This window comes from Lampris incognitus, chromosome 1, assembly GCF_029633865.1.
Source record: "Lampris incognitus isolate fLamInc1 chromosome 1, fLamInc1.hap2, whole genome shotgun sequence".
NCBI lineage: Eukaryota > Metazoa > Chordata > Actinopteri > Lampriformes > Lampridae > Lampris > Lampris incognitus.
Window position 1 is genome coordinate 120769601 of NC_079211.1, and position 20944 is coordinate 120790544.

The 20944-nt window shown below is 43.6% G+C and overlaps 1 protein-coding gene across 1 annotated transcript in view; it reads left to right on the forward strand.

The window, feature by feature from the left end:
* rasef (RAS and EF-hand domain containing) overlaps positions 1–12281 on the forward strand; it is a 62195-nt gene extending 49914 nt beyond the window's left edge. The window contains exons 12-19 of the mRNA XM_056279288.1: positions 2397–2697; positions 3931–4068; positions 4407–4557; positions 9121–9202; positions 9440–9554; positions 10869–10976; positions 11503–11579; positions 12185–12281. Of these exons, the coding sequence (XP_056135263.1) occupies positions 2397–2697; positions 3931–4068; positions 4407–4557; positions 9121–9202; positions 9440–9554; positions 10869–10976; positions 11503–11579; positions 12185–12281 (1069 nt within the window). The remainder of the gene's footprint in view (positions 1–2396; positions 2698–3930; positions 4069–4406; positions 4558–9120; positions 9203–9439; positions 9555–10868; positions 10977–11502; positions 11580–12184) is intronic.
* The last annotated feature ends 8663 nt before the right edge of the window (positions 12282–20944 follow it).

Below are 20944 nucleotides of genomic sequence, written 5' to 3' on the forward strand. Positions count from 1 at the left end.
CAGTATATGAGTGTGTGTGTGTAGAAGGAGGGAGGGTTTTAATTAGAGACACACACATTTTTTCATTACATTACCACTTTATATGAACAGCTTGTGTGCGCACTGACTCTTCCAGACCATATAATGTCTCTGACTAATGCTGACAAACTAAGTACATCATGTATGACGAGGGTAATCAGTCTTAAGTTGTTCCAGAACAGATGCTGTGCCTTACATGTCGCTTTATCAGTATGAGCTAGTGTTCACGTTGATGAGAAAAGTTTGACACAGGGGGGACCCTTTTCTGACCGAGGCCTTTGAGAAACACAGTGGAAAACAAAACATATCCGGTTTTCAGTATCTTCACTATTCAAGTCTACCTGGGCTCAGGCTATTCCACTGGCCCTTATAAAAATGATGTACCAAGCAAATTCCCATTATTTAACAAGCATGTTTGGTTGACCATTACTTGATATTGACTTTTAAGTCAATATCACATCACTTTATAACTTGAAATTAAATCTCACATAGAAGTTCAAGAGTGAATAATCGAGGCAAAGCAAATTGTAATTTTAGGTTTAATATCAGCCTGCCAGCATAAGGGCCCTGTCAAAACTGGGTGTGTTGAGCAGGTTTTGCTTCCTCCAAGTTTGGGATTTTGCATAAGTACATATACACGGTGACACACTTAAACTCATCAAGGTAATTTCATAGCTACATATGGCAGAAGTTCCCCTGAGCACATGACTTTGTGTTTACGCAGTGGGGAGGCAAATGTTCAGCCTGCTTCAAGATATTTATTTCCAAGGTGCTGCCCAGAAAAACAAGAAAACAGGTCTCTGTTTTGTTTCGGAGTAAGAGTTACTATTCTTAGACTAGGATGATTTGCATCAACAGTCCAACTTGAGATATATTTCTTGCCCTACATTACACATCAAACATGCTCAGAATTTTTATGTAAATTATCAGTTCATATTTTTAGGAAACTTTAGTATTTCCAAGCATATTATTTTTCCCTACACATATAAGAATTGAACATACCAAGATTGAAGAATTCCGTCAGGCGTCCCTCCAGATACAATTGGCCATGTCTGTGGGTGGGAAGCTGAATGTGAGTATGTGTCTTGGTCGCTGCACTAGCGCCTCTTCTGGTCGATCGGGGCACCTGTTTGGGGGGGGTCACTGGGGGGAATAGCGTGATCCTCCCATGCACTACGTCCCCCTGGTGAAACTCCTTACTGTCAGGTGAAAAGAAGTGGCTGGCGACTCCACATGTATTGGAGGAAACATGTGGTAGTCTGCAGCCCTCCCCAGATCAGCAGAGGGGGTGGAGCAGCAACCGGGATGGCTCAGAAGAGTGGCGTAATTGGCCGGATACAATTGGGGAGAAAAAAAGGGGGGGGGAAATCTATAAAAAATTTGGTAACACTTTAGTATGGGGAACATATTCTAAGTAAAAAAAACTTAATTACTAGTGAATTAGTAATGATCAAGATGTCACTTTAGTATGGGGAACATATTCTAAGTAACAAAAACTTAATTTTGAGTAATTTAACACTATCAACACTTGTAGTTTTGTGTTTTGTTATGTAAGAACAGACCATATTCATTAAGTGTTAGTAAGGGAGAATAACTGTTCTTGTGGTACTACCACCTTATAAAGTCCATACTAAGCAAAGCATATTGAGATGGTAAAAGAGTGAAGAATTCCATTTTTCTTGCAAGTCTTATTGCAATCACTTGTCTTTAAGGACAGACCGTTCTTCAACCACTTTGGTTGTTAGCATGGGCAATTCATGCACCGTTCTGAAGTGTCTTTGAGCCAGACATTGAATTATTACATGTTCAGGGGTTCTCGTCTAATTGATCCTGCTTCCTGTCCTCCAAGGTGGGGCGGGAGGAAAAAGAACATTTTCTACAGGGATCAATTCTTCTCACATTATTGTTACCATTGGAATTGTGGAGACCTCATATAGATATGATTATAAACATGCCCTAACAGTGACATCATGATGTTGCGTTAGTAGTTAGCACTGTTGCTGCACAACAAGAGGACCCTAGGATTGAATGCAGTCCTTCTGTATGAGGTTTGCATGATGTCTCTGTGTTGGCATGGGTTTCTGTGGATGTGCTCGTTTCCTCCTACATTCCAAATACATACAGCTTATCTGATATCAGTTGATTTGAAGTTGTCTGTTGGTTAGAATGAACAGTTAGTGTCAAATGTGTGTGGATGTGTGGTGAGCTTGCAATCAAGCGCCTCATGACCCTGAACTGAAATAAGGGGGTTTACACAATGTGTGAGTAAATGCAGACAGTGTTGGCTTGGCTGCCACATTCTTCTTCTTTATAGTTTTCCAGCTTTATTTGTTGCATTCTTGTCTTCGTCCATGAAAATGTTATTGCTTCCGCCCCAGGTTCTTCCCACGAATGGATGAGGAGCAAATATACACCCGGAGGCCCAGTGGTGACACCTTGGCTCTGGCCATGTGTGACCCGGGCCTGAGACGCAGACACAGCAGCGATTGTGAGGAGGACAGCCTTCCCGATAGCTACATGGACAGCGGCCTTTCAACACTCAGGGGCTCGCACGGAGGTTACGACTCCGAGCAGGAGGTCAAGGAGGAAGGGGAGGTGGAGGAGGTGGAAGAGGTGGAAGAGGTGGAGCAGACGCAGGAAGACAAGAGAGATGAGAATGAAAATCAGAATGAGGATACCGTGATAGAAGATAACGCTAAGGTTAATGTAAGACACTCTACAATGTGGTCATATCATACATCATATCACACTCAGACACGCACACACACACACACACACATTCATACCTAGGGACCATTTAGTACTGCCGATTCACCTGACCTACATGTCTTTGGACTGTGGGAGGAAATCGGCGCCCCTGGAGGAAACCCACGCAGACATGGGAGTAGAACAATCTTTGCTTTAACAAATCATATTTTTAATATTACAGAAAGTATTGCAAGCATTTTTATCTGGTCAATGCAATCATCTCTCTAAAACAACCACCTGAACTTCCAAGACTAGTTTCATTTAGAAATTAGTGGATTTCAACAGCAGCAAGATAACCAACATGGTACTCTAATGTTATATAAAAACATTTTAGTTCTATTAAGTCAGAGAAACAAGGCTATAATGTTCTACCAAACTGGAGACTGACATTAACATACCTCACAGAGGGTTTAATTTCACTTCAGCATTAAAAAAAAAAAACTGAATCATCTAATCATCATTGTCACTGTAGCTACAAAGTCTATTTTCTTTTTTCCGATTATTTTTCTCCCTTTTGTCTTCCCAATTGCATTTGGCCAATACCCCACTCTTCCGAGCTGTCCTGGTCACTTCTCCACCCCCTCTGCAGATCCGGGGAGAGCTGCAGACTGTCACATGCCTCCTCCGATACATGTATAGTCGCCAGCCGCTTCTTTTCACCTAAAAGTGAGGAGTTTCGCCAGAGGGATGTAGCGCATGGGAAGATCACACTATTCCCCCCCAGTTCCCAGTTCCCCCTTCCCCTTGAACAGGCGCCTCAACCGACCAGAGGATGCGCTAGTGCAGCGACCAGGACACATACCCACATCTGACTTCCCACCCACATATACGGCCAATTGTGTCTGTGGGGACGCCCGATCAAGCCGGCGGTAACACAGGGATTCGATCCGGTGATCCCCGTGTTGGTAGGCAATGGAATAGACCACCACGCTACCTGGGTGCCTCGTCTGTTTTCTTTTTACTGTTCTCAGATAAGATGCAGAATTGGCGAATCACAGGTTACAGCCTTGGTTTTCTGGTTTCTGACTCCGGGAGAGACTCGTGTAACTAAACTGGCTTATGTGTATCTGAACTGGCTTGAAATGTTAGCAGTAGCACATGTGTTCTTTAACTGGATTATGATTTTAATGTTACAGTGCTAACTGCCGTCTGTCTTTACCCTAGCAACCAGAGACACAGGATGGGGAATCAGCATTTGAGTCAGAAAGCAGTTCGGTTTTGGACTGGAAACCCTCTGAACCCCGTGGCAAATCCAGGCCTACCTGCGCCACACGCAAAACGATCACTGCTATCTCAATTCAGGTAACGGAGAAAAGGAGGAGGGGAAAGGATGGGGGGAGGGTGGAAGGTGGCATGGATGGAAGGATAATACTCAAAACCTCAAAACAATTACTATGGTGACAACCAGGGGTAAAATAAGACAGAGAGAGATGTTGCACTTGTGAGTTTTTGTGCCTGTATAAAAGGTGAGGACCTCAATGATAGAGTTAAGCAAGGAGGAAGGGACAAACAAGGGCAAAACTGACATGAAGTTGGCAATGTTAATGATAACAAAATGTTAGGTCAAATAAAATCGCTCTCTCTCTCTCTCTAGCTCTCTCACTCTACCATTCTGTCTTTTTCAATTTTTCTCATCACAGGATAGAAAAAAGGACTGTGTTGACCTGGGCTACATAACATCAGAGAAGGCCTACAGAATTGTATTGGCTGGAGATGCTGCTGTGGGCAAATCTAGCTTCTTACTTCGCCTCTGCAAGAATGAGTTTAAATTAAATTCAGGTGCTACTCTGGGTGGGTATGAATAAGGTTATTACCACACTTTTTTTGTGGGAATAGCACAGCCACAGCATCATAATGGGTTTATAATGAAAAGTCGGCCACACATTTCACACTATTTCCCATTACGCTTGGCTGCCATTGCTGCCACTCTCGGCACACAATACATAGGTCAAACTTTCAAACACTTATCAGAAATCCCTTCAACACAGCCAGTGAATTGGCATACTGACTTATCAGCAGAACTTTTGAGCATTTACAATCAACTAGAATAAATTACAAAATTATCAATTTTTTTTTGGTCATCTATAGTCTGCTTCTGTATTCTGTATTCTGGTTGTTGTTGATGCTGTTAATACAGTTCAGCAAATAAATGACTGAAAAGCTGTAAAACACCTTAGTTATTGACAAACGGAGTTCGGAGAGAAATACAGATGTACTGAATCCTGATTTAAGTGGGGCCAATGTAAACTCAGCTTGTTTAACTTGCGTATATTTAAGCTGTAATGTACAGCACATGAACAGGCAAAAGAGAGTTCAGAGCATACCTTGGGTCAGTCAAAATAAGTTTGTAATATTATTAACAAGGTCAACCTAGTATTTAAACTGACTGATCAGATGATTGAGGAAAGATGGTGCCGACCGATGGTAACATGCTATGAGCTTCCCTATCCCTTGTATTGGTTTTTGCATTAATTCATTTTCTCGCACATACTACATCTACAATGATCATTTATGATCGTCAGACCTTACTGGACTTAAGACTAAATGTTCCACTTGTGCGCACCTCCAGAGGTATGAAAAGACATTGTTTGCAACCATATGGAATCTTGGAGCACCAGCAACTGATGCCAGTGCAAGCAGAAACGTGGAAGTCGAGGCGGGGTCCTGGCTAGGCTACGGTGTCGCCCACTTGACCTTCCATCCCTAGCATTTTGCTAGCCAACGTACAATCTGTTGACAACAATCTAGATGAACTCCACAGCCTTATTAGCGCCCAGCGGGCCGTGAGGAATTGCTGCATGTTCTGTTTTGCTGAGACCCGGCTCACCTCAAACATCCCGGACAGGGCCGTACAGCCTGACGGCTTCTCCATGCACTAACTGGACTGCTTGTGTGAAGCGACCAGCAACGTAAAAGGTGGGGAAGTATGTTTTCTGGTTAACAACTCATGGTGCACCGATGTGGAAGTAATCTCCCAGTCCTGTTCGCCGATGATGGAAGATCTTACAATGAAGTGTCAACCATTTTCATCTACCAAGGGAATTCCCTTCCATCCTGTTAACTGCTGTTTTACATTCCACCACAAGGCAACACAACAGTAGCTCTGGAAGAGCTCTATGGCACAATCAGTGGCTATGAGAATCGCATCCACAGGCTATTTCCATTGTGGTGGGGGACTTCAATCACTGCAGCCTCAAATCGGTGCTACCTAAATACTTCCAGCATGTCAGCTGTCCAACCAGGGGCAACAAGATCTTGGCTGATTGCTAATTCAGAACTGGATATTCAGAATCATGTTTATTGGCCATGTAGGTTTGCACAAACATGGAATTTGACTCCAGTTTCATGGCTCTCTCAAGTGTACTTAACATAGAATAACGACACTACAACACAACAATCTTCAGATATATACACAAGGATTGACTATATACAGGTGAAATAAGAGGTGATAAGGTGCAGTGGTGCAGAGAATATATCAGAGATGCTGAAATAGATGTTAGCAGGTTACTTACATGCATGCCTGAGGTAGATGGACATGATAGAGAGCTTACTAGTATATATACAATGTACAGTACATACAAAATGGTTGGATTCAGTGAGTGTTAAGCGTTCATTTAATTGATAGCCCACGAAAAGAAACTTGTTTTTATATCTGGTTGTTTTGGGGTACAGTGCTCTGTAGCACCTGCCAGAGGGGAGGAGTTGGAAAAGGTTGTGACCAGGGTGTGATGGGTCTGCGGTGATGTTGCTTGCCCGTTTCCTGAGTCTGGAGGTGTATAAGTCCTGAATGGAGGGCAGGTTGGCAGCAGTGATTTTCTCTGCAGACCTAACTGTCCATTGTAGTCTGTCCTTGTCCTGTTTGGTGGCCGAACCAAACCAGGCAGTGATGGATGTGCAGGGACAGACTGGATTATTGCAGTGTAGAACTGAATCAGCAGTTCCTGAGGCAGGTTGAATTTCTTGAGCTGGTGGAGAAAGTACATCCTCTGCTGGGCCTTTTTGATGATTGTGTTTCTTGGATGCCCACCTTAGGTCCTGGGAGATTTTGGAACCCAGAAATCTGTAGGTTTTCACAGTAGACACCGTGCTGTTGTATGGTGATGGGGGACAGTGTTAGAGAGCTCCTCCTGAAGTCCACTGTCATCTCCACAGTTTTGAGCGTGTTCAGCTCCAGGTTGTTATGGCCGCACCAGAGGTCCAGCTAATCCACTATCAAGGGAGCCTACAGGTTTATTTCATGGCCTCATTTTGGGAAATTGGACCATTCATCCATGCTCTTGCTACCTGTTTACAAGCGGAAGCGGAAAGTTAAGAGTGAGAAACCCACCTTGTGGACAGTACTGTGCTGGTCGGCAGAAAATGAGCTCAAACTTCAGGGTTGTTGTGATTCAACAGACTGGTCGGTATTTAGGAACCCTCTGAACCTGAACGAATACGCCAATACAGTTACTATGTTAAATTCTGTGTGGACACCTGTATTCCCACTCGTACCATCCGCTCCTATCCAAATCAGAAACCTTGGATTAATAGCGACATTCGGCTGTGACTAATAGAAAGGACTGCCGCTTTTAAAGCCGGCAATAAGGACCGCTACAAGGAAGTCAAGTACACGCTGAGGAAAGCCATCAAAGCCATCATCAACATTACAATGGCGGGGACTGTAAGTAATAACAGACTACAAACCCAGGATGGGCAGTTTTACCAACACCACCGCTTCACTCCTGGATGAACTGAACAGGTTTTATGTCCGATTTGAGTGTAACTCAAAGACCACCATAATATACACATAGTATATACATAAAATACATAGAACCTTGTTGGGCACTCACGCAATGAGGTAACACATCAAGTGATGGAAGCTGACTTGAGTAAGGTTTTTAAATCTGTCAAAGCACGCAAAGCTGTCAGCCGAGACAGTATCCCATTTCCTGTCCTTAAGACCTGCTCTAGTCAGCTATCAGATGTTTTACAGACATTTTTAACCAGTCATTGTCTCTATGTATGTTTCCTACATGCTTTAAGAAAACCCTTATTCTGCCTGTACCCAAGAAAATCGCCCTTACCCTGTCTTAGTGACTACAGACCTGTTGCTGGGCGGCACGGTGGCCCAATGGTTAGCACTGTCGCTTCACAGCAAGGAGGTCCTGGGTTCGAACCCCAAGCTGTCCCACGTCCTTTATGTGTGGAGTTTGCATGTTCTCTCCGTGTCTGTGTGGGTTTCCTCTGGGTGCTCTGGTTTCCTCTCACCGTCAAAAAGACATGCATGTTAGGGTTAGTACTCCTGTTTGTGCCCCTGAGCAAGGCAATGGAAAGAAGAACTGGAGTTGGTCCCAGCTGCCCCTATATAACAGGATGGTTTAAATGCAGAGAACAAATTCATTGTAACCTGTACAATGACAAATAATTAAGTGGTTTTCTTTCTTTCTTCTTAGACCTCAGTAATAATGAAATGCTTAGAAAAATTAGTTAAGACATACATAAATCGCAACATTCCTGCCAACACTGTTCTGCTACAGTTTGCTTAGCGGTCAAATAGATCTGTGGAAGATGCTGTGTCATTGGCTCTGCATACTGTGTTGAAACACCTTGAAGGAGAAAAAAACACCTATGTCAGAGTGTTGTTTGTTGACTGTAGCTCTGCATTTAACACCATTGTACCATCTAAATTGGTGTTAAAGCTTAGGGACCTTGGTCTATGTAATTCTGTCTGTACATGGTGATATGACTTTCTGACAGGCAGACCTAGGAACAGCACTGCCACAGCTTCAGGACATTTACACCACTCATTGCAGATTGAAGGGCCCAAGTATGATGGAGGACACCAGCCACCCAGCACATGGTCTGTTCTCCTCCTTCCTCAGGACAACACTTACAGAGCATCAGAGCTCCGACCCACCACCTCAAAGACAGTTTTAACCCCCAGGCGGTCAGAATAATGAACATTAGGCACCTTACACAACTTTAGTGATTTATTATTTTATGGGATTTATGATTTTATTTCTTATTTATTTTTGTTATTATTTCCTTTGAGTGGCTGTTGCAGCTAGAAAGGCGCTATATAAATGCAATCCATCCATCATATATGGCTTTAAGGAAGGAGAGAGCCAGTGCACATGCATTTCATTGCTTTTGAAGGTACACGGCACTTTTATATGAATATGACAATAAAGTGGAACTTGAACTTGATTACGTAACAGATTGTGCTTTGTCATTTTTTGAGTCAACGAATGTGCATCAAAACGGTAACTCTCTTTAGCTATAAGCAGTTGTGCAGTTTAACCAAGTGTTGTTTTTTGTTTCATGTTGAGGTAATATTGTTTGGTTGTAGTAGTATTTTTCTGTTTGTGTTTCCAGGTGTGGATTTCCAGATGAAGACCCTAATTGTCGATGGAGAGCCCACTTTACTACAACTATGGGACACTGCAGGACAGGAGAGGTGTGTGTGTGTGTGTGTGTTCTGTTTCTTTTCTAAAGAGAGTAGAAGGAGAGATAGCAGGATATGTCTCTGCTCTGTGTGTTTTCTTTAGAAGATATACTGTATGAGCACATACATTTTGCAGGCCACCCTCAGGCTGTTCCTGTGAAAAGCAACTATGAATATGAATGTCTTGTGATTCATTTGCGTTAAAATGAATTTGTTTACCATGAACTATGTTCTCGCCATCCATCTCAGGTTTCGCAGCATTGCCAAGTCTTATTTCCGCCGAGCAGATGGCGTGCTGCTTTTGTACGATGTCACCTGTGAGAAGAGCTTCCTGAATGTTCGAGAGTGGGTGGACATGATTGAGGTAATATACCACCATGCTCTACTGCACACCATTGGCTATGTTACTCCCCCAAACAGGCGGCTAAATTGCCAACTGACAGTTTTTGCTGTAAAATAATTCACCAATTAACTTGTAGTAAAATTCAAGTTTCTGCAGAATATAATTGGGCAAAATAATTTAGTGAATCCTCCTAAATCTTCTTATAAATGAGCTCCAGCTCGCTCAAGAAGCTGAAAAAAATGTTGGTTATTGCAAGAAGTTGTATGAAATTAACGGCTTCTGTCGTCACTGTGTTTTTCATGCTGAATACCAAACGTGGTTATACAGCTTGTTTCTTTCTCTTTACATGCAGCAGCTATGTAAGTGTTGGATCTGTATCGTGTGGTACATGTGTTTTGATGTTGGAACGTGGCTTGATTAGATTTGTGTGAAAGCGTTTGCTGTGCATGCATTGTTTTGTTTTCTGAAGTCTCTGTACAGGAGGCGTCGCACTGTAGTGCTTGATGTGAAATCTTTTTCCATCATAATCATTGCATTAAAGGTACAATACGTAAGTTTATCTACTTAAACAAAAAATTAATAGAAACAATCCATGTTACGTTTGAATTCAGACTCAAACATAATACATTTTGTAGGGCCATAAAAAAAATGTAAACATGTATTTTTTTTTGTTTTTTGGAAACGCGATGCTTTTAATCCCCCCCCCCCTTTTCGCCCCGGTTGTACTTGTCCAATTACCCCACTCTTCCGAGCCGTCCCAGTCGCTGCTCCACCCCCTCTGCCGATCCGGGGAGGGCTGCAGACTACCACATGCTTCCTTCGATACATGTGGAGTCGCCAGCCGCTTCTTTTCACCTGACAGTGAGGAGTTTCACCAGGGGGACGAAGCGCGTGAGAGGATCACGCCAATCCCCCCCAGTTCCCCCTCCCCCCCGAACAGGCGCCCCGACCGACCAGAGGAGGCGCCAGTGCACTGACCAGGACACATACCCACATCCGGCTTCCCACCCACAGACACTGCCAATTGTGGCTGTAGGGATGACCGACCAAGCCGGAGGTAACACAGGGATTTGACCCGGCGATCCCCATGTTTGTAGTCAACGGAATAGACCATTACATTACCCGGATGCCTTGATTAGCATATTCATACAATTCCAGTGGATGTGTTATTTTCATCTAACTGTTTAAGTTGATAAAGTTATAAGTTTATAAGTTTATCAACTTAAACAGTTACTGTACCTTTCGCTAAATAGGTTGTGAATTGTAAACTGTAATATGTATCTGTATGTATGTATGTATGTTATTGCCCATTACACCCTCTGTTCTCTGTGGCAGGATGTGTCTCCAGATGATATTCCCATCATGCTAGTGGGTAATAAATGTGACCAGAGAAAGCAGGGAATCAGTTGTGTCCCTACCACCTATGGAGAAAAACTTTCTATGGTAAAACGCCAAAACACATACACCCCTCAACCCTAAAAAAGCACAGATAAACGCATGTACATACAAAGACACATATGCAAAGTTGATTTTTTTTAAATTTACAGTTTGTTTTAATTGTAGTACAGACAAGAAACAATGGAATCTGGTTGTCGGTCATGCAAAATTCTATGGGCACAAACACACAGACACACACACACACACACACACACCTGGAAACAACATGAAACAATGAAATATAAAAAACAACAAATAAGTCCAAGCTTATTTGGTTGTATAGGGCGGGGTCCAAAAATCTGGTCTTATTTGCTGTTGAAATGCCTTTAGTATCTTGTGCTAACTAAGAAAATTCAATTTTTTTTCTGCAATCCATCTGTTTTGGTGTCGTGAATAATGCGTGGCATTATGGTTGAAGTTTGGATGAATTACGATGCTTACTGTATATACCCCTGAGCGGCTGAAAGCATCATCGTAATGCGAGGCAACACGAGGGCTGTTATTTCACTAGAATGTGTTGCTCCCTCACCAGACGTACAACACCCTTTTCTGTGAGACCAGTGCCAAAGATGGGGCCAATATTCTGGAGGCAGTACTACACTTGGCCAGGTGAGGTGTTACAAACGGTGGGATATTTATTCACTGCCAGCACAAATAACTTGAAAAATGGAAAAGGCAAAAGATGTTTAATTAGCTTGCTAACCCTGCGACCAGCTTTTTCTGGTCTGAACAGTCAGAAATTCAATAAAGGTGATAAAAACCCAAATAGCCCTGTTGTCACGAAATCTAGTGCACAAAAGACTTAAATAACATCTGAAATTAGATGAGGGCCCTACCAAAGCTTAAACTTTTATTAGTTTTAATTCAATCACTGGGATCAAATTAAGAGCGCCAGACCTGGTATGTGTCGCTAGAAGACATTGTAAACTTGACGTCCACTGCCTTCTAGTGTGTTAAAGGTGTAATAACATGCTCTTAACTCGTCCTCTGCCTGTTCTTCCCTCCATCCCTCTCCTCTTCAAGCGTTCCTCTCCTCTCATTCATACTCTGTTTTCTCCTCTCCTTTCTTCCTTTTCCATTCTCCGTCTTTCCCCCCAACTCCATCCTGTCCCCCTCCTCCTCCTCTCCACCATTCCTTCCCTCCTGACTTATCCCTCCATCCCTCTCTGTCGCCCCACCCATTCACCCCCTGTGCTTTTCTCTCTACCCCACAGGGAGGTGAAAAAGCAGTTCCAGTTGGAGGAGGGCTATGAATCAAAGCCCTCCCGGTCAACTATGAGACATAAACAAAACTTCAACTGCTGCAACTGACAAAACACAAAATATGTTTTTTTGAACTCAACACAAATACAATAATGAAAATAAGTGAAGGCCTCTCTTCACTTCAAGGCATCCTCTGCAATAAAATAAAAACAAAACGATGATGTATGATAAGACATGAATAAGCGGTATAGGATTGCCATTGCAAGCATGAGAACAAATTATCATCATCATCCTCATCATCAGTGACAAATCACTCCAACAGTGGACATCAGTGCAAATATACAGCGACACCTCAACAGCCGATTATCTACAACTACGGGGAATGAATGTTGTGTGATTAACTCTATTAACATCCTTTCAGAGGAAAAATGGCTTTGCAAAGAATTCTCAACGAGTCATGCTTTTAACACAGGCAACGCTTTGGGACTTAGTTCCTATCCTGTACATGTGTGATCTTCGTTTTTTGGATTTCTGAATATGAAAGTGATGGTGAGTGCAACTCTGTGAACCTCTGCGTACCCCTGCATATAGATATGTAAACTTATTTACACTACACATATTCCCCATGGTGTGCATTGTAGACAGAGGAGGATCGCAAAGAAAAAAAGCAGATATTCTCTGAAGGTCAATCGGAGGAGCAAAAGGAGCGGTAATAGATTTGCACAGAACTTGCTGATGGGAGTTGAAGTGAAGAAAATTATTGTATGTGACGATGAGGGATAATCCTATGTGAAGGATCACACAAATAGAGGCCTTTTACGTATGTGTGCCATGGGTTTATTAGCTGTTGAAAAGAGTTTTTTTTTTTTCCCTGTCTGTGCCATTGAGAACAGACAGTGGCACTCGTCCGGTTAGTATTGAGCTAAGTCATCATCGGGGAATTCTGGTTTCACAGAATTCTCTAATGGGTGAAGAGGACAACTTCAGGTGGGCGGGGGGAGGTTGCATGCACATGACTTTTAATAGCACATGACTGAGCATCATTGAGCACCCTAGAGGGTTTTTTTAATATGTTACGAAAATGTTAAATGTTCTGTCTGCTTAAAGAATACAGCAATAAATCTATGTAAAGAAGGCTGCAGACAGACGGCAACCAGCCGACAGGAGTTCCGGTGTGCTTTGTTGGGCCTGGTTTTCACAGTCGGACTACGCTCACAAACGATGCTTAGCTATTGGTTCTCATTTCCGTGTCGTTTCTTTTTGCCTTGATGTCATGTCTGAGATGGATTCCAACGTTTTATGATGTGTAACTGTGAATTCGCTGTCTGTGACTGAGCTCTCTGCCTCTTTTATGAAAGCACCCTGCACAATTAAAATGTAGCATGAACTGCACCAGACTGTCGCAAGACTTTTCTTTTGCTGTTTGTAATCAATCCATTCACTCAGTCAATCAACCAATCAATCATCCATCCGTCCATCTAGCTGTCTAGCTATCCAGACGGCAGGCTAGCTATCCCGGCTCATGCAGCCCATTAAACCACCCCCACTAAAGTTCACAGTAAAAGGAACAAAGGAGGAGACATATCAATAAATCAGATCTCTTCTTGAATGATATTCTTAAAGACCCTCTTGTCAGCCATACTCCCCGAGCGTCTGTGAGGGTCTCCAAGCATAGCTGTATGAATAACTGCAACATATGTTGGGGTTTTTCCACTCTGTGTGTGTGTGTGTGTGTGTATGCACGTGTGTTTGTATGTGTGTGCGTGTGTGTGTGTGTGTTTGCTTGTCTGAGTAAGAAGAGTGTGTGCTCGTGCATCGTGCGTGTGTGCGTGTGTGTGTGTGTATATTTAGGGCTGGCACGGGTCCCTCTCTCCACCTCCCATATGTTTACCTTGTCATGTGCTTGATGAGGCGAGACCACTCATTTGTCAAACAACATGTGTGGAAGCAGGGGGAGGCAGCTGAGTATGTGGTGTGTGTGTGTGTGTGTGTGTGTTTGCTTGTCTGAGTAAGAAGAGTGTGCTCGTGTGTCGTGTGTGTGTGTGTGTGTGCATGTGTGTGTCTGTGTGTGTGTCTGTGTGTTTGCTTGTCTGAGTAAGAAGAGTGTGGGCTCGTGTGTGTTTGTGTTTGTGTGTGGGTGTGGGTGTGTGTGTGTCTGTGAGTTTGCTTGTCTGAGTAAGAAGAGTGTGGGCTTGTGTGTGTGTGTCTGTGTGTGTGTGTCTGTGTGTGTGTGTAGTAACAGGGGGGTAATTAGATAAAGGGAGTGTGTGGCAGGAAGGTTAATGACAGTAATGAATATATTAGTATAGAGGATGAGAAGCAGGCTCCCTTTAGTCCTTGGCTGCCCTCTCGGTCCTCCATTTGCTGTTGATTTTCCCGTTTTGCCACTCAGTGATAAAATAATAGACGATTAAGAGAAAATCCTCTCAGTTTAAGACTCATTAAATGTTATTGCTATCACCAGGTACTGCTGTGAACAAACACAAGTCTTTCACCAGAGCATTACAAATAATGGCGTACGTGATGTATGCACGATAATATATGGAGCTCCTCGTGGGGAAAGATAAGGACGTTGATTTCATCCTAGCAGATTCAGAACTAACAACTTCTTTTGTTACTGAAATGGTTCTCCGCCAAATGTCGGATGAAGTTATCTCCAGAGATGCAAAGTGGTATGCTTTCTTGCATAAAGTGGTAAATACAAGTTAAATTTGACTAAATACTCCACGATCATGGCAGTAATACGTATACTGTGACTTGAAACAAAAGAGAACCGCTGATTTTTCAGTCTAAATAAAAACACAATTATAGACGCTTTCGTTCAAAAAACAGTCCGTATGTACTTGGAAACCAGTGACTGAACATCATTTTGAGACTGTTGCATTTTTCACAGTTACATGGTTTTAAAGTATTGGAGGTTTAATTTCAGCGATTATACGATAGAAACCTTTCAAAAACGAGAGTCCGTGAGATTCGGTCATTCAGATGAATTCAACCCCACAATCTTCAAACATCAACAACATCAATTAATATTAATTTACACACACACACACACACACACACACACACACACACTTGCTTGCTTGCTGGTTGTCCATCGTGCCCGATGATGACCATCTTCTTCTATTTGCGGGTCCTTTGAGGACTCAGATAGCAGAAGATACCTGCGCAGAGATGGTTTTTAAAGTGGCATGGGGGGTGCGCTTCTCCCAACGCCACATGACTTGATTGTAGAGGAGATGGTTCTGATGGCAAGGGGGGTCCCTAGACGACTGGCACCTCCACACAACTGCCGGAAATCCAGTTTTTCGGAAACCGCCTCGAAGCGTGCCGCCACAGCTTGCTTTTCTGTTGGGGTAAGCTCCCTTAGCCTTATGTCTTCCAGACTCATCCACAACGCAGCGGGGCAGTGGTTGATAGGTGCCAGGGCATGCCCACCAGGGTGGGCCTGCACACCGTATCTCTGGGGCCCACTGCTGCTCCGAGATCCCCTGCCAAGTTAGCCTGGGGCCGCAAGACCCCAGTTACCACGTGTGGCCACGGGGAGGCCTGGCAGGAGTCTTGGTGAAGGAGAGGCTATGTACTGGCAAGGGAAGGCTTACACGCTAGGATGCTTCCCTATTCGCCACAAAGGCTAGCCAGCGGCAGCAAGCTAAGGGCAGGAAGGACACAAGCGGGTTGGAAGAACACATGCACCTTCCCTCCAACTACACACTGCTGCACTAGACGCATCACAACATCCTGTGTGTATGTACACACACACACACACACATTTAAGTACACATACGTACCCATACACACACATACACAGTGTGACTCCAAGCACCATGTTACCAGAAAGAAGATGCTAGGGGTTATGAGGGTCACCATCTGGAGAGGTCAAAGGTCAAATTAAAAGAGACCACTGGTCACTATGGTGACATCTGGGACAGCAAACTGTCTGTCCAACTCCAATGCTCTTGACCAGACACAGACAATGCACACACACTCACACAAAAACACACTTTGACACTCACCCACACGTAATGTCCTAAACAATAATGCATGTGTCACACAGCTGCTGGGCAAATTCTCACATGTCATCTCTGTTTTGGACAATGGTATCTACGGCACAAATCATGTAGTAAAGTCGGTTTCCTTACACCAGGAAACAGTATATGATGTCGATTTCATTATGGCACGGATTTGATGTCCTTATAACTGGCTTAGGAAAAATCACACGGGATCTTAGATTTTACTCCATCTGTACTAACAACACTTTCCAAACTGTAATAAATCAAATCTATGCCACACCATGAGGCCTCCAGTGACTATAGTATAATTGCTATTTCCACCAACCAAACACATCACCAGCTCATTTGACAAATTAGTTGCCCCCCCTCCCGTAGGAGTCATGATTGAAATCAGATGCATGTGGCCTTTGATGTCTCATGATGTGCACACCACTGAGTCTAAACGCCAGATTTTCTGTTCTGATGTAAATGCAGCTTCAGAGAGGCTCTCTGTGTCGTTAGAGATTGCGTTAGATTGGTCGATTTATAGCTCCGGTAATGTATATGTACAGTACTTCTGTGGTGTTCACGTCCAAGAAAAGTGTTGCGTCTTCTCAGAAATCTGACCTGTACAATAAATATACGTTTTTCTGTTCTTGTTGTAACTACTGACAGAGCAGAGGTTAACACGCCTGTCTGCTATACCCTTTATATACGCAAGAGGGCAGCCTTCTCCTGCACGTCATCCCGGGACTGACATACTGTAATACACACACTAACTCTGTGTGTGTGTGTCTGTGTGTCTGTCTGTCTGTCTGTCCTTCTACTATATATGTATGTATATATGTATGTATGTATGCATGTATTGTAACAGTGTACTATGAGGTGCCGTTTAGGCCATATATCAAGAAAGCTTGCACATACACTACTTTTTCCTCACACATATACATAAAAAACTTGCACACACACTATTTTTTGCCTTGAACATGCACATGAAATGTAGTGTATCTGCAAGGAAAAAGTGATATGCATGCGAGCTTTTTATGCACATGTGCGAGGTAAAAGTAGTGTAGTGCAAGCTTTTATGTGCATGTGCGAGCAATAGTAGTGCATGTGCAAGGAAAAAGTGGTGTGTGTGTGAGCTTTTTATGTGCACGTTCAAGGTAAAAGCAGTGTATGTGCAAGCTTTGCATGTGTATGTGAGGAAGAAGTAGCGTATGTGCAAACTTTCTTGATATATGGCCTAAACGGCACCTCATACATGAGGGGGAGCTGGTACAATGCATAAGCGCCATAGTAGTGGTATCCCGCCGCTGCCACCACATGTAGCGAGAGAATCGAGGGGACAGGTGGGATCCCCGCACCACGGGTGACTGAGCTAACCAGTCAGCTAAAGAGTCCGACTCGTTAGCCAAGGGCTAGCGAGTCTAGTCATCCGTGGTCGTCACATATGTATGTATGTATGTATGTATGTATGTATGTATGTATGTATGTATGTATGTATGTATGTATGTATGTATGTATGTATGTATGTATGTGATACAGTACCAGTCAAAAGATTGGACACACCTACCCAATAGTTGGGTTTTTTAATTATTTTCGCTAAATTTTCACTTAGGTACTAAGTGAAGGAACTTGTTGGGGTGGGGGCATTTTTTAAATGTCCAATTGTTTTGAAAAAGAAATTCAGAAATAGGCAATGATATCAACATTTTGACATAGATTGAAAACAGAGTCAATCATATGTCTTACATGTATCTGTATTCTATTGGGGAAGGGGGAAGAAAAACATTTTTATGGGAAGAAGACATGTATGTAACTGATTCAAGTCGAGTTTATTTCTATAGCCTTAAATGACAAGGTAGCCCCGATGAGTTCCCCTGTCAGGGCATATACGACCCGTCCTTCCTATCGTTAGAGCCTCGACCAGAATGAGGACAAACTCGACACGTAAAAACGTGTCGGGGAAATACAAATGGGAGAAAGCTCAGGAGGAGCAGTGGAGGAGGGATCCCTCTCCCGCCGAAATGCGGAGAAACACTAAACCAACACAATGGACGACACTGAGTAAAAAGTTAGATTTGAGATTCTAAACTTCCAAACCAGTATCACGCCAAAGCGTGTAATACACCCGCCGGTCCAACGTGTCAGTGTCACGGTTTGCCTCGTTCAGGCGTGACCAGTACACGCGTGTATGAAGGTGTAGTGCCAGCAGGGGGCGATGATTAATATGTGAAAGCAGGTTAGTGTTAAAGTTAAAGTTAGGATTAGGGTTAGGGGAGGGATTTTGGAAAATGATGTATGCTACTTTTCCTCCGTGAGGAGTTGCTGGCATTGAGTTAATCATCGCCCCCTGCTGGCACTGCACCTTCATACACGCGTGTACTTTTCACGCCTGAGCGAGGCAAACCGTGACACTGACACAGTGGACCGGCGGGTGTATTACACGCTTTGGCGTGATACTGGGCTGAAACTTCAGTTTAACTTTTAAAATCCAGCCTAGGAGCCGAGATAGCGATAAACGGCGCTACTCGGAGAGCTACAGCCCCTTTATGTGCGAAGTTTGTAAGAAACGGGAACGCTTCTCTCTCTGCCCCCCATCCGTCTGACTGTAAATCCATCCCGTGCTGAGCAGAGGTGGGATTACTGTCTGCGTGCTTCAGCCTCAGGACGGAGGAAGCGCCGCAGCTCTTTATCTCGGCGGCAGCTCGGCTGCCACTTCGGAAGCACGACCAGAGATTAGCGGCCGATTTGTGATGTGTTACGATGGCAGATTAGCTGCTTAATCTGAGAGCGCTGGTTATGTGTGTGTGTGCGTGTGTGTGTGTGTGTGTGTGCGTGTGTGTGTGTGTGTGTGTTTGTGTGTAAATCTATGTCTATTTGTTGCGTGTGTGTGAGCGCGCGCTCGCCCTCGTGTGTGGGTCACAAGTCTCTTCTATTGTTTTAATGTCACATTGTGGCCATAAATGCCAAAATGACCTTTCCATCGCTATCAGTTTTCTCTCAGTCTCTAAAAAAACATTTTGGAGACAAACTTTTTGAAGATGGGGTTTTGCTGTATAGAAGGATTGGGGGGGTGGGTGGGGGGCAAGACTGCATGCATTTGTATCAGTCCATTAGACAATCCATTTGTAGTGTTAGCAATATGCAGAGCCAATAAATAAACTGTATTGACATACTGACCCTCCTCATGATGTATAAGAGCAACTTCTATTGACAAGCCTGCAATGTAACCTAGATTGGGTGACCTGTAACTTTTAAGTGAAGGGCTATATTAACTAATGATTTATTGTGCAATTTTAGCCCAGAGTAGCCTTTTTCTATAGCATCCAACGCTGTGTTAGTGACATATACAAGCCCACTCGTAAACCCCTGATGGGATATCCAAATATTAGCCACGACGCCAAGGCATGCACGCTTGATCCCATTTGCTGTTAGCAGTTATAGTCCACATTAGTGCAGCTTCCATGATGACGTTTACAATTTTCTTTTTATTCATGTGTGCAGAGATCAACATCCACATTTTAACACTGTATTCCAAAGAAAAATAACGGTTTCATTCAGTAGTTTTTTTCCTATATTGTATTTAGACTTTCTTGATAAAATAGAATATGTATGTTTAAAGGCAGCGCAGTTGAATCGACTAGACTAAATCTTAGAAAGATTTATATATTGGATGGAAGACGGGGCGCAAGTTAATGTCCAAGAATGCCTGAGCATGTCCCGGTGTTTGTTTCTGACTTACTGCCAGATCATATCATATATTCTATGACCCAAGTCCGCTAGAGGTAAAACTATTAGCTGAGTAATTGTTGGTTGATTGCCTGCTACACACAGATGCTCATGCTCTCTCTCTCTCTCTCTCTCTCTCTCTCTCTCTCTCTCTCTCTCTCTCTCTCTCTCTCTCTCTCTCTCTCTCTCTCTCTCTCTCTCTCTCTCTCTCTCTCTCTCTCTCTCTCTCTCCTCTTTCCATCTGCTTCTTTCTTGCATAGGTACCCTGCTGGTTTCCTGTACTTAAACACACACGAGAAACAATGACTGTACACATGCATAAACACACACACTAACACACAGAAGCACAGGCACGAACACAAAAGCACACAAATGAGGGCACACATATGCCTGCACGAGTACTCACTCATGCAGACGCACACACAGACGAGCACGCACAAAACCATACAGATACACACATTCATGTACACAACAAACCTATCATGTGATTAACTGACAAACGGCACAGCCAGAGTTCAGCAAAGGTCAGAATCGATTTACATAGACAGATGGAGGACCCTATTAGTGGAGAGGCTGGATTGGTGCACGTGTTTGTATGTGTGTCTGTGTGTCTGTGTATGGAGGCTGGCACCCAATGCCCTCTCTCAGTCACTTGAGCGCGTGCGCATGCATGCATGCATGCATGCACGCACGCACGCACACACACACACACACACACACACACACACACACACACACACACACACCATGTGGCGTTGCTGTGTGCAACTACTCTAGTTGCCATGGTGATGACGAGCTTGCTGTATATCTTTATGACAGGGTTGTGGCACAGTGTAAAGGTCTAAGGTCATGTGTGCCATGGCTTCTGTCGTCTGTGAATGTGTGTGAGTGCGCGTGCGCGCGAGTGTATTTGTAACACTACCCTAGTACACACGTAGGAGTCTAAACCCATACACAATGCAATCTCTGTTCTATCACCCACCTTGCTCTGATTCAAACTGACTACAACCCAGCCGGGTGCTGTGTGTAGAATTTGGATGGAATAGA